We start from the raw sequence: 15,144 nt of genomic DNA, 5'->3' as shown, positions 1-15,144 counted from the left end.
ACTCACTTTGTAGACCAGGCTGGCCTCGAACTCAGAAATCCGCCTGCCTCTGCCTCCCAAGTGCTGGGATTAAAGGCGTGCGCCACCACGCCCGGCTGTGGAAAAGAATCTTGACAAATGTTCTAGAAGTATACATCAAACACTTGACTCGGTTTATGTGAGATGTTCAAAAATCACACTATGGAGAAGTATCTTCATAGTTGTGAAGAAAAGGAGGTGACAGAAGCAATGGCACAAAAGTCAGTCAGGACATGGGAGACAGAAGCAGGCAGTCTCCCATGGACAGCCTGGTCTAGAAACATAGAAAGTTCAGGGCCAGCCAAGGCTACAAAGTCAGACATGAAGAGAATGAGGTGGAGTTAGAGTTGAGGTATGGGAGTGAATTATTTTTAAAATAATAGAAACATATTGAATATATTGACAAACTTTTGAGCTTCTCAGACTCTAGTATGTAGTTTTAACTTGAAAATTTCTGACGATGAGTTGTGAAGATTTCATTTATGGATTATTTTTCTGTGAAATGTTTGTCATCTGTTCATTTTCTGTGTTAAATATTATAAATCCTCATCACATTATACCCTAGCCCCTAAACATGTCCTTGGGAGGCAGTTAATACTGCATGCTCAACTAGTTATCAATAATAAAAACAAAGCAAAAAAAGACATTAGTGTTGACATGTAGCAAACTCAAGCTATGCTATAGAAAACTATGACTGTTCTACATACAGAATGCACAAAAATAAACACTAATATGCTCTTGGAAGGGTTCTCCGTATTGTTTCATTACCATGCCTAAAGCTTCAAATCACTAAACCATCATTAGTGCAGGATAGTTTTCCTACAATAGGAGCTGACTACTTATCTAAGCAGGATGAAGTCATAATTTGCATCAAAAACTGTACTAAGCGACACAGCACAAATTACCTAATAAAGGCTGTATGAGGATACCTGGTCAGAGGCGAAGCCCGCTCAGTTTTAGAAAGCCAGTCTGAGGGATCGGACTTCATTTATTGGTTCTGCCACATTGCTGACTTCGATTACATAAATGTGTAAAAGGCAAATCATACCACTTAACTTCTCCAGTCAAGAAATGCTTTTAAATAAACCATGAAAGTAACAAAGATGAAAATGGACACAAAGTCAATTAAATCCATTCCTCCTTAATGCAGTTCCCATGCGATGATCCCATCGCCATAAAATCAAATTAATCAATACAGCAACAGAAAGATGGTGAATCAGATTTTATATGCTGCCAGAGTGAAAGTGAAACTCTATTAAAGTCTCAGTGGATTTAAATCAGAGGACAGTGTGCAACTGCTGAGATGTACGTGGGAGGGAAGAGCATGGCAGAGATGGGCACAAAGCAACACAACTTGTTAGAACCGGTGCTGCGTTCCCTCTCATGCTCTGCAGTACGATGGAAAGCAGTCTGCTTCTCCAAACTATCTCAGACAAAGCTGTCTTGCCGAAAAAAAGAGGATTCATGTAAATGAACAAAAGAGGCAGCATTGTACTACAGGATTCTGATTGCTTTGAAAAACATAGTTCTGTGAAATTGGCATACTATTTATTCCTGTCCTAGAAATTAGACAGATGATAGATAGATAGATAGATAGATAGATAGACAGACAGACAGATAGATGACAGACAGACAGAAAAACTGTGGTGTTCCCTGAACTACAGTGATAAAAACAAATAATCTTTCTGGTAAGACTTCTCAATAAGCACCCTTGGTTCACGAATGACCCATTTGTTCACCATAGAACAATAATATCCATATCCCTTGACTATTTTACAGAGTGGCCCCTGAAATCCAGGACTCAGGCAGACAGACAGACAGACAGACAGACAAAAACAGATATGCCAGTTCACATTAAGTTTTTTTCTATCTCTCTAAATATTTTTCTCTAATAGTCAATAGAAAAACACATACAAAACATTAATACAAACAATGTATTTAGTTAAGTTCAATGTTAAGAAGGAAGAAGCAGAAAATTACTATTATTTAAAATTTAACACAACCAATCTTAACATAAAATTTCAAAGAATTTTTTGTTTTAATTGCATCGAAGTCTACTCTTTCTCAAAGTGCCTTTTGATCCTTCTACAGCACTCAAGTAGCTGCCAAAAGTAATTTTTCACCAAGATGCTGACCCATATACTGTGGACGCAGACATCTCAACAAACTATGCAATATTAAAGTCAATACTTTAGAAACTCATTTTCTGAATGTAATATAAATACATACTCTGTATTAACAGTGTTTTTAATAAACTTACTACCTTTTGTTCTAGAAATATCTAGTATTTGTTATAATTATAACCTTAAGTAATAAGATTTTAAAATTATGCCATTACAGAAATATTTTAACTACAATATGAAAGAAACTGAAAAGGAGAGAAATGTGGGAGGTGTTTTGCCAAAAACATCTCATGATCAACAATACAAAGGCAAATCCTCTTTTGTGTTTCATTGAGTCACCTTCTAAATGATTCTAACTAGATTTATTGTCTGTAGATATGGGATTTTATAGCAGGAAATTGTCTTATATATTTTCTGGCTTGAGATTTCAATTTTCTATGTTTGTAATGTGTTATCTGGGCACGGTAGCTCTTGCCTGTAAGCCCAGCACATGGAACACTGAGGAAGAAGGACTGTCAAACACCCTGGGGGACAGTGAGACCTTGTCCTTCAAAAGCTAAAAATATAAAATCCTTTCAAAATTTCAAACAATACACTAAACTAAGGGAACTACTGTTACTTAGTTTCTTATTTCCATCATATATGTAAGTTTTTCAGAATGCTTTCCTATCTTTCCATGTCTTTAGGAGAAATGTATTAATTTGGTGGTATAGATTATACCATGACATTATACCAAAACCCAGTTTAAACATAATACTGCTATTAGGTGCAAAGTATTTATAAAACACATGTAGGTAAGAGGCAATTTCTTCAGCTTTAGGTTTTAAACATTCATGACTGAAAATAACATTTGCTTTCCTAGAATGGGTGAGAAAAATCAGGCAAGAAATGATTTATAAAACTACAAATCGGGGGCTGGTGATATGGCTCAGTGGGTAAGAGCACCTGACTGCTCTTCCGAAGGTCCGGAGTTCAAATCCCAGCAACCACATGGTGGCTCACAACCATCTGTAACGAGATCTGACTCCCTCTTCTAGAGTCTCTGAAGACAGCTACAATGTACTTACATATAATAAACAAACAAACAAACAAACAAACAAACAAGCAAACTACAAATCGCTTTGGGCAAAGTACCTTTGGGTTGACTCTAGCACGGGCTCCACCTTTCAGATAACACAATATCTTTCGACTGGGGTGCTTGCTTACCTGGCCCTCTCCAACCGTCTCAGTGTCTATGACTGTGATGATGCCTGGAACCAAGGGGCTCCGTCTTGAGTTGCAGTGTAGGGCAACGTCATCTTCTGTCACCCCTGAGGGCAGTGTACCTGTCAGTTGAGTTACCACTTTCCCAACCATCGTCAGGCCACTTTTCAGTGTCTACATAACAAGAGACAAAACATTAAGACTTACAACAAAATGTGAGGTCTAAACAGGAATATGTACTTGAATCAATTTCCTAGCCTCAAGCCCTTACAATAGCTTACATAGAAATAAACACCACAGATGTTCAGTTAGCCATTCAACGTGATTGGAAATGTCAGCAAAAACAGCACCAACGTTACTATGCTGCAATAATACCATAAGTAAGTGATAATAATTACAAGAACAGAGTTATTTCACTTACTAGGGGTATATATTTACAAAACTTTATATTTACAAAAATATTTCTTTTATTGTATCCTCTTAATGTACATATTTTAGAACATATGATTTAGAACAGAGCAGGACATGTGACAATGTTTTTTAAGTATTGTAATTCAATATCTAAGTGGGAAAAGATTCTAACTCTAAAATAGACCTGTGCCGTTATAAAAGACTACACATTGAGAGCAATGATAGTAACTATACTTATTTCTATAGAGAAAACTATACAAGTAACAGATTATTGAAAGAGATAATCTTCACAGGAGCCAGAACAGGCAGTCTAGACTACAATATTAAAGACCAGTTCTTCTGACTGTGGTGCTGATGAAAGCCTGGCATTACGGGGAAAATAACCTTACCTGGAATATGGAATATATTCTCTCATTCATTCATACTCTCTCTCTCCCTCCCTCTCTCCCTCCCTCCCTCCCTCCCATTTCATCCCTCCTGTGGGTGGGTGTGAGTGCCCATGTTTCTTAGTGGTCACTTACTTAGTTTAGTGCTCTTTGCCTCTTTTTTGTTGTTTGTTTTTTTTGTTTTTTGTCTTACTAGATTACTATAAAGATAAACATATTATTTCATAGGTACTTAGAGCCCCAATATGGAAATAAGACTTTCTACATTTTCTTGATTTCAGAGCAGCTCTCAAGACCAAATTTTATACTTTTAGATTTTTTCCCTCTGAATTCCTTATAAATTTCCATCTGAATTTCCTTATGTAGACAGAAAAAAAGTTAATTTTCCATGCTAGGGCTAAGGAAGAAGTTGTGCAAATGAGATTCTCTGATTACAATTATAAAATCTTGACTTGTGTTTACCAGTTCTCTCCTCACAGACTTATATCCATGTGTTTTCTCCCCACTGTGGTCAATTGATTTAATAAAAATTCCCAGGGTTTCTTCTTGTTATCTGATAACTTAACGCCAACAGTCTTAACAGAGCAACACCATTAGCACTAATGGATATAGGATAACTGATAGGGCAGGAAAGGTTCAAAACGGCCGGGGAGCCTGCGGCAGACCTGCCTGCAACGCAAGAGAACATATAATGTGTCTACACTTTTTTACAATCACATGGTCAGCTGCCTTGCTGCTACAATACTGTTCTGTGAGAGCACTTTTACAAAATAATCCGGGATTGAAGGAAATTTAAATATATTAACTATACTCCAGATTGTACAAAAATGCCATCCAATTTATCATCTCTATTCCTAGGTTGTACCTTGCTCTAACTATATTTTTGTAGCAAGTCTTTGTGCCTCTTACCTACTTGGATAAAGTGGGAAGACAGACAGACCACCAGTGTCCAAGGACTATAGAATCCTATCTGCTACCCTCGGGAACAAGTGCTTAACGATGTACTTCATTCTCATAGGATATGGATGTCACGAAAGACTGCTAAAATTTTACTTGAGTTATTTCTAAAGCAAAGTCTTCCTTGGTGCAGAAAGCACTCACCTCCCCTGGTTTCCTTACAGCTAATTTAATGGCTTCATCACACACTTGATGACTATAAAATTCAGGGGTGCATTTTGCTTTAAAGATGGTTTTATCAAGTCATTGTTCATTCCAACGACACACACATTCTTCGGGCCCTCGTGGATAAGGAACACCGCTTTCCTCTGTCTTCGTGCTGACTCTTCGTCTACCTTCTGCCCTGCTCCCCTGCACTTCTTTGCACTTTTTACATGCCCCAGTTCTAGTGCTATTCATTGCCATAAAAGCGTGAGCTGATACGCTCAGGGGCAAACACAGAGGATATACAACCAGACACGTTCACACTGAAAGGCTTGCTTGATAAGGCTTGGCTGCCTCTGCCCGGGAACAGCTCCATTAGCACTGATGGCGTGAGAGCGGCAGCTGAGGCATCTCAGAGGTTAACAGGCTTCCTGCTCTGCTCTCACATCAATACACTGGCGCCGGGTTCCCTTGGTCCTTCAGAGGCTTACTCAACAACACTAACAGAATTGGTGTAAGTCATTTCTTGTGAATTATTGAAACAAACATTTGGCTGCTAATTGAGGAACACTAATGTGTTTTATAATCACTGCAGTTTGAGATTTTAGCACAAAACAAAACAGTTGCAATTGATTTGTGGGTTTGTGCCCCCCTTGGCTTTGGTTCTTTGTGCTAGAATTCAGCAGAGAGAACTTTGCTGGTCATCTTATTCATGTATATTTTACTATGGAACTTTTGAGACCTGGGGCCACTCCTCAGCCACAGATGAGTTAGAATAAAAGAATCAAAGAAATCCAGGCCCCCTGGTGGGGTACCCAGGCCTAGGGATAATCTGTTCTTCTAGAAAGGTTCTAAAGATACTACGTGACACACCACATTTTTAGAATTAGGAAGTCATGTATTGTAATTACCCTTGCCAGAAACTACCATCTGATTAGTCTCCTCCCATTGTTTGGATTGAAACATAAAGGGCCTGCAAGGTGGCCGGGTATTGGCACCTGCCTGAAGTCTTAGCAGTTTGGGGACTGAGGTATGACGATACCCTTGAGTTCAGTGAAATGTTGGTGGGTTTCAGGAAACCATGTGACTGTAATACTAATGTGATTAGGGTTCTGCCTCTTCAGGGGTGGAGGGTACAACAGAAGAGCTAACCTCTTTTTGTATGCAATAGAGCTTTTAAACAAATCTTAGGATAACTTCTGAAAAATATGGAGGTAAACTTCGTAAGTGAGAACCTGAGGGCGTATTCAACACAACCAGGACTAACAAGCTTGATTTGCTCAAAGAGTTCAGCTATTCAACATGTAATCATTTTCAAAATTAGGCATAACCTTATTGCTCTTATTCTTATTAACTGCACTATGTATTCAGTCTTGTTTATTTTTGTATTTGTGTGTCTGAGCAAGATAGAGACAGACAGACAGACAGAAACAGACATGGTATTGCCATGTTGCACGGGAAGTCTCAAGCATATGAGCTCAAATGAGCCTACCAAACAGCTGAGACAACAGGTATACGAGCACCATACCTGCCGCATAATTATTTATCCTTAAATTACAGAAAGAACACTAAAGTAATCTTTGGAAGTTATGTCTCTTTGTGTGTATAGAGGCATGCAGAGAACATGGTGAGGCGAACTCAGATGGAGGCCAGAGGCTGATTCAGTTATCTTCCTCTACTGCAGCCCACCTTCCTTTAAAGTTGAAATGGAATCTCCCACTTGAGTCTAGAGCTTGCTGTTTGTCCAAAATGCCCAACAAGCAAGCCCCCAGGAGCCTTCTGTTTCCAAATCTCCCCGGCAATAGAATACATACCAGGCCATCAAACTTCTGTGTGAGTGGGAGTTGGGGTAAAGCACCTCATCTACCGAGCTGTCTCCTTAGCCCCTTTATTTCAAATAAATTTAATACACTCTGAACCGAAAAGTACACTGCTCATACCAACAATACAACAGCAATAAGAAAAGGAGGATTCTGGATTATACTAATTCATATAGTTACTATGCAAAATTGGAACTACTGCATTTCTTGGAAGGTCAGTTTTACAATAGATAATATGCCGTACCTTACAAGGAAAAACTAGCATCTGGAATAGAAATTACTGCAACACTGCAATTCTGTCTATGTACAAAAATCCACAGAACAGATATAAATTAAAATCACTCTGTGTCTGGGAGGTGGAGGCAGAAGAAAAAGAATTTTGTGGTCATCTTCAGCCATACTAAGTTTGAGACTAGCAGGGGCTACATGAAAGCCTATCTTAAAAATAATAAAAATACCATTAAATGAATTTTTAATGATTGGACAATATTTTAAAGGAACTTTAAAATATTCATGCTTTCAGATATAAATCCAAATAAATAGATGCTATATATGGATTTTTTCTGTTCAGTTTTCAAAACTAATGACAGACATTTAAGTTGGTTATAAATATAACTTAACTCAGGATTTAATATATGATTGAATGAAAAGTATACCTATAAATTTAACCTGTAGAGCTGTGGATACAGAACAGGAATGGAATACATGCTTATCACACATAAATTCAATAATAAATGCCCCTTTGAAATAAAAGTATTTTAAATTTAGTATCTTCAGGGAGACCAACAGTGTATACTCAGTGTCACATTCTGTAGCCTAGGCTGGCCTTGGTCTCACTGTGTACCCTAGACTAACCTGAATTTGCAGCAACTCTCCTGCCTCAGCCTCCCAAGTGTAACGATTACAATTGTAAGGCAACAGGACATGTTAAACTTAATTTCTTAGAGCCTAAATCAGGAAGCCCTGAACACACACCTCATATCCCAGTGTCGAGGTGTGGGATGTACAGGGTTCAGACTTGTCATTTTGAATTCATTACATCAAGCCTCATTTCTATATACCCACAACAAAACATTTTCTTAATGAACGCAGGCCCCTTCCCAGAACAAAAAAGAAAAGAGGAAAAAAAAAAAGAAAAAAAGAAATTAAATCCTCTAGAAACAAAGTACTAAACTGCAGCCCTAGGTCACTAAAAGTGATGTACAACCAGATCCACTAGGACAGACAGTTGAGTTCAAGAATTCAACATTCAAAACAGTATCCCTTTGTTAAATGCAGGGGGGCGGGGGGACACTCATGCGTCTGCCTAATTACTGTCTTTCTATATAAGAAAAGTAGAAATATAAACATACAGTGCTGTAAGTGTAAAGACATTTCCTTACTTTGCTTTCGACTGGAAAGTATGTAACGGTTCTCATCGAGCCCAGGGACATATTCTAATGCACATCATGCAAGCATTTGTGACAATCTTGAAGTATTTTTGTATTTAACATGAAACAGTGTGACCTTTGATTCCTTCTCTGTGGTCGACTTAGACTGTTGTCCTCTGAGCAGTTGTGCTTTTGATTACATGCTGTCATTCAGATTCACTCTGTCATCCCTATTATTAGAATTGTTCTGTTGTAGACTTCACAATTCAAAAGAATGGTGGTTGTAAGAAACCTTATAATCAGCTCAAAGTTTCACAGGCACCATCAAAATTAACCCTCACACGCACAGAGAGAATTCACTGGGCAAACATCAAGAGGGCCAGCCTCTAGATATGAAAGAATCTTTGAATGTGTCAGGGGACCAACTCAAGTTTTCATTAGGAATTTTTGGAGCCAAGAAATTCAAAACTAGTCAAAGATGCACAGGGATGTCCATGAGCCTGTCAGTGTAGTGGACAATGCACATCACAGAAGAACCCAAGTCTCTAGCTCAACCATGTACAGTCTGTTGCAAGATGGGATTAATTAGTTACCAGACCTGAATCCAGTTGCAATACACCTAACTTTTTAATGGAGTAAGTACAAACCATACAATCTTCACAATAAAACTATTAACCTCAAAAGATTAATTCTCACAGTTGGCAAAACATTCTGACTTCGCACATGTATTCGACACTTGTGAATGAGAGCAGATCTCCTCACGATTCAGCAGTCGAACCTGGCAATTGTTGCACACGATCACAACTTGTAGAAACTCGTGAGGTACTCACTTTAGCAGCACTAAGGACAGTGGCAGTGTAAGACTGAATGTTGTCTCCACAGGCTCCTCCACGGGACTGGTGACAGCGAATCAGCTGTGATGAGGAGGGGAGAACACATAGTCATTTTCTATTAAGCTGTTTAACTCTGTGTGCTATTAGACAGCAGCTATTTACCATGCATATTAAGGACACTGGGTGGGAATGTTTGCACTGAGTGTATTGCAGACAAAACAGCTAAAAGCCCTGCTGAGACACATTTACCCCTTTTTATATAATCTTCTGGTGCCACTAAGGCAGTTTCATGCTCAACTGTGGTTTTAATTACATGATGAACAGGCTTTAAGAATTCATAAACTCTGAAATGGTAGGATTCAGGGTCTGGCAGCCTTTCCATAAATAAATTTTAAAAACATAATCAAAGGACTTACATATAACTTCCTAACATTAAATATTTGACATACTAGCAAATTGGATGTTTTCTCCTCTTAATTCCTTACAAAAATTATAAAAAGAAACAACAAGCAAATATTTTAGGATATTTGCATATCCAATTGTGTCTGTGGGAAAGTGGACAGAATGTGCAGAAACCAAGCGCACACACGCACGCAAACTGTCCATGTCTAAGAGGACTTGGAACAGACTGAGCTTCCAATTATCAATGGTAATCGCAATTTTAATTCTCATGTGCTCAACAGAAACTCGGGTTCTAACTCTTCACTGGCAACAACATGCTTGTATTTGCCAAAAATGATTATAATTAAGATTCAGGTGAACATTTTTAAAGTTGGGTCAACATCAGAGAATTAGGACAGCATGATATTGTGATAGTTATTTTCAAGACCTATGAAATTAATTCAAGAAAAAAATATCAGCCTTATATGACCTGTATCAAATTTACATATAATCCTTTTATTCCTCACATTAATATGAATATAACAGACTAGAACACCTGGTACATGAAGCTAAGCTATTATTGAATCACGATGAGTAGATTGCAAGGTGTCTGATCGGTAAACATATCTGTCACAAATTACAATGTGGAAAGTGACTATTTTAGCTAATAGAAAGAATGGCTTCTTCATTCAACTACAGATCCACATTCAAAAATTATGAAAATTATTCCTCTGCTGCCTCCTGCTGCTTAAAAAGAGAAAGGCAGGATTGCAAAGGCTGAAACCTGCTCCCTGCAACAAGGTATTAGAGTACTCTTGGACAGCAAACATCCTTGCCCACTAAACCATCTCACCATTGGAACAAGAGCAAAGCAAATACATATATTTTAATAAATACATAAAAAGTAAAAATAAATGATCTCATATTAAAAGTAGACTTAAAATATTTAAAGTCAAATGGAAAAATAACCAATATAGTCAGAAACACAGTATACAAAAATTTATATTCACAACATTTTTTAAACTAAATTAGCATAGAGGTGGACATAAAATAATCTTAAGCAACATGGCCATTAATGAGCAAATAAACTATTTTATGTTTGTAAAAGGAAAATAAATAGCTACATGAACATTTTATATATATATATGCATATATATATATTGGTATAGAAAATATGAATATATAAGGAAATATACACATTAACTCATAGTCCAAGTAAAGTGGAGGAAGACCAGAAGAAAAAGATGACCAAAAAATAAATAAATAAGACGAGATGGTGACACAGCTCAGCAGATGAGGGCATTTGTTGCCACACCTGAGTTCAATGTCCAGAAACCACATGGTAAAGGGGAAAAGATGACTCCTCTAGGTTGTTCTCTGCTCCATACATGCTTGTGTACATGTATACATGCAAATAAACACACACACACACCCCATAACAAATTGTACCCTATGAAGACAGCTGAACTGTGCACCTGCAGTTTCAGGCAGTAGTGGCAGTGGGCATGCCTGTTGAGGTGGAACAGGTGAGCAATTCTGTACTACTTTTGAAATACAGGAACTGAATAAAAGATGCTGACATCCAAGTCTCCGATGCAAAGGAAAGGAAGAAACTATGAAATGGGGAACGTGGGGCCAGTATGAACACAAACACTTTATATTTATATCATGAGAATGTGCGTATATAGATGAACAAATATGTACACTTTCCCATTTTCTGTATGTAAGTAGCACGTATGTATATACTAGATGTTTCCATTGAAGAGTTCTATAAAGACACACACTGGAGCACAAAGACCCACAGAACAAAGCTGACTTTCTCAAAAGAACCAGACAGAGATGGAGGGGGGGATGGAACCTACCAAGTAACTCCCAGCTTCCTGTGATTGCTCCAGGAAGACGTGACAGCTCTGGCCTCCGAGGGCACTTGCAGATATGCACATTCCCACACAGAGACAGATACACACAGCACACAAGCAACTCACAAACAAATAAAAACAATAAAACCTTTAATAAGTGCAAGGTGAAAGAAGATCCAGGAAAATGGTTCTGTGGATAAGAGCATTTGCAGCTGTGCACACGTGAATGAGGATCTTCAGGGAAGCACAAAAGTGCCCAGCAGGGCCACACATGCCTCTGTGAAACAGATTGTGAGGAGCCAAGACAGGAAGCATGCTGGCCACCAGCCTACCTTCAGGTTCAGTGAAACCTTTGTCTCAAAAAAGAATAAGAGAAGATGGCACCTGACACCAACCACACACACATGCACTCAAACACACTCATGGCCCAAGTACCCAAAACTCCATGTAAGTAACTGTTCTGTGCAGCTCTTTCTGTCCACCATGCACATACATACACTGCTTCACATTATGTGACAGGAAACATTCAAGTGTGTGTCTGCAAAGGCCACGCAACTATCAAGGGAGTTGCTTCTCCACAAAACCAGTATGTAACTAATTGTAGCTCCAACTGCAAATGTGCAGCTTCCCACACGTGCCAAGGGACAGTTTACACACTTTCTTCATGCATGTCTCCAGCACTCAAGGGAAACGCATGACGAATATAAACACTAGGAGACACCATTATGTCACCCTATTTAACTGTAAGAAGAGAATCGTTTGAAAAGAATCGTTTGAAAAGAGCTATTTTTATGGGAAAATAAAGAGACCAAAAGAGAAGGAGTATAAATAGAGCACTCAGTAACATGCAAAATATCTTAATTTTTGCAGACAGGCTTTTGGAAAAGGAATTAAGGACTTCATCTAGAAAAATGGTATTTGTGAGCCCATTCTTGATTCTATGCATTCCGGAGGCCAGTTGATTTATGAGTTCTGTGGCTTTACCAAGTGCTTACTTACTGCACCACATCCTGATTTTGTCAAGAACTGTTTTGTATTATTTCATAATATTCTCAAGACACAATAACCATGTAACCAAGAAAAATGAAGCAAGAATGTTAATCCTTAAAACCAACAGGACTTTTTAGACTTTATTCTACATTTACAGGTGGAGTCCTAAATGGTATAAGATTTATACCTTATTTTGTAATTTAAAATTTATGATTTACTGGACTATATATAAAGCTTTAAGATATTAAAAATACATGTGGCAACCTTTAATATTATAGCAAATATATATAGTTATATCCATGTAAATACATATAAATACACACACACAGAGATATATATGTATATATATGCATTTGTATGTCCTACAAGGCCTTGTGTGTGCTTTAATTATTAAAACAAATATAGAATCTAGTTGTTGACCATATAGGGGCAATAAAATTGTCCCGTATCATATGATTCCAATCTAGTCAAGACAAAAGGCTTCACAATTATTCCTGGAAACTGCTGTCTTTTAGCAAGCATTGCTAGGATAAGCTATCTCAATGTTTTAATTAATACTAAATAATCTCTGGGCAAAAGTTCCGTGAAGAAGCCAGACTAGAACAACAAAGGCTCTACAAAGCCTTTATTTAAGGACAGCTACCATGTGGTGACACATGCTGCTAGTCCCATTACTTCAGGATATCAAGTTCAGCCTGAGCTGAAAAGAACCTGTCACAACAACAAAGGAAGAAAATAGGATTTTTCTGTTTTAGGACAATACCTAATCTCTAATTAGGTAATGGACTGTTTTAGGGCTTACAATATAAGGCTGGCCTGGGCACCCCAGGTATGGTGGTAAGAATATGCTTGGCCCAAGGTGTGGCCATGTTGGAGCAGATGTGGCCTTGTTGGAAGAAGTGTGCCACTGTGTGGATGGGCTTTGAGAGCCTCCTCCGAACTGCCTGGAAGTTAGTCATATTAGCCTTCAGATGAAGATGTAGAACTCTCAGCTCCTCCTGTACCATACCAGCCTGTATGCTGCCATGCTCCCACCTTGATGATAATGGACTGAACCTCTGAACCTATATGCCAGCCCCTTGTAAGAGTTGCCTAGTTCATGGTGTCTGTTAACAGCAATAAAACTCTAACTAAGACACCAGGTGAGCCCTGTCTTGAGGTGACCATCCTGACTATGACTTCCAAGTGCTACATACACAGCTATGTGCCACCAGACACAGCTATGAATCCTTAACAGTCAGAGTAGCAGTGTATAAATAAAGGCAAACAAAATAAAACATTCACAACTAGTATTCACCAACAGTATCAATATTCAGCATCAATAGTCAACCAAAACTAACCCACATCTGCGCCAAGTCTTACCTTATTTTCTGCATAAGCAAGCCAGCGGCTCCCAAGAGCAATGGGATTCATGTTTGGCCCAGGACAAGGATAACAACCTGCAAGTTCCAAAAAACAGTATTAAGAATTTCTATAATACCTTTTCCATGAATGTATCACTTCTTGGGGAAAATAAAAAAAAAATTTAAAACTTCTTAAAATTCAAATAATAGTATTCATTGATTTGTTTTGCTTTGGGACAGGGTCTCTCTATGTACTCCTAGCTGTCATGAAACTCACTACATAGACCAAGTAGGCTTGAACTCATACCAATCTGCCTGTTTCTGCCTCCCAAGTGCTGGGGTCAAATGCGTGCATGACATGCCCAGCCCAGTATTCCTTATTATAATACTTAAATACTTATACTTTCCCCACTTCTCTAGAGACTCTCCTGCAACTAAAGCAGGAAGACCTGGAAGTCACTTCATTAACTAAAGCCTCTATACTGTAATTCCTGAAGAACAAGATGAAGTTACAAGGAAATGACTCAAGTTCCTAAGTAAAGTTCACAAATTTAAGAAGACGTTTTGGAAATCATTATTTCCACAATAATACTAGGAGATTCCACATGGGATCCAAGCTCGTATCTCTTTCTCAGTAGCCACACAACTCTTCAAAATGTCCTCAAATTTTCAAAAAATTAAAAAAAAAAAAAAGAAGACTTTTTGGAGAGGACAGAAAGTCTAAAATGGTAGGAAGGGCGAAAAAGCAATTATATCCATGTGCAAACGTATCAGAAAGAAAATGATGCTACAACGGTGGAAAGGGAGGGTGAAGAAACGTGGGCAGTGAGCAACATCAAAGGATGCCTCTGTAGCAGGATGCAGGAAAACCAGATGATGTCATATGTCTTCTCCCAGTGCCAGCTGCTGAAACCAACAAGTGAAATTAATAGGATGTGTCTACTATTGTTACTTCTGAATTCTTAGTCAGGGGCTCACAGGGATCTGCCCTCTTCTCTTTATGTTGGATCTCTCCTGCCTATCAGGGTGTCTAGGGAATCAGGATGGTGCTATCACTGCTAAAGGCATGTTGTGTTGGCACACAGAAAACAAGGGCATCCTGAAGACTGTACAAAGACAACACACACAAACAGAAGTGCCCTACTGTGTAGTATGAAGTACTTGGAGATTTGAAATTCACATCATTTCTGTTATAATGAGACATCTAAATGCTAAAATCACATTAGAGGTAGTTATTCTCCAGAATTAGCTTTAAAAACCAAAAAGGAAGGTTTAAGAGAGAACACCAGGACATATAGGCCATGCT

General features: G+C 38.3%; 1 protein-coding gene across 8 annotated transcripts in view; it reads right to left on the bottom strand.

The window, feature by feature from the left end:
- The window catches only part of Bcas3 (BCAS3 microtubule associated cell migration factor), a 470,064-nt gene that overhangs the window by 346,543 nt on the left and 108,377 nt on the right, over window positions 1-15,144 (bottom strand). For all 8 annotated transcript variants that reach the window (XM_021178141.2, XM_021178140.2, XM_021178145.2 and 5 more), the window contains exons 11-13: window positions 13,858-13,934; window positions 9,263-9,346; window positions 3,348-3,518 (exon numbers count right to left, since the gene is read on the bottom strand). In XM_021178141.2, coding sequence (XP_021033800.1) covers window positions 3,348-3,518; window positions 9,263-9,346; window positions 13,858-13,934 — 332 coding nt within the window. The remainder of the gene's footprint in view (window positions 1-3,347; window positions 3,519-9,262; window positions 9,347-13,857; window positions 13,935-15,144) is intronic.

The sequence above is a fragment of the Mus caroli genome, chromosome 11, assembly GCF_900094665.2.
Source record: "Mus caroli chromosome 11, CAROLI_EIJ_v1.1, whole genome shotgun sequence".
Taxonomy (NCBI): Eukaryota; Metazoa; Chordata; class Mammalia; order Rodentia; family Muridae; genus Mus; species Mus caroli.
Note: the sequence above shows the minus strand (reverse complement) of the source record. Positions and strands in the feature narration are given on the sequence as shown.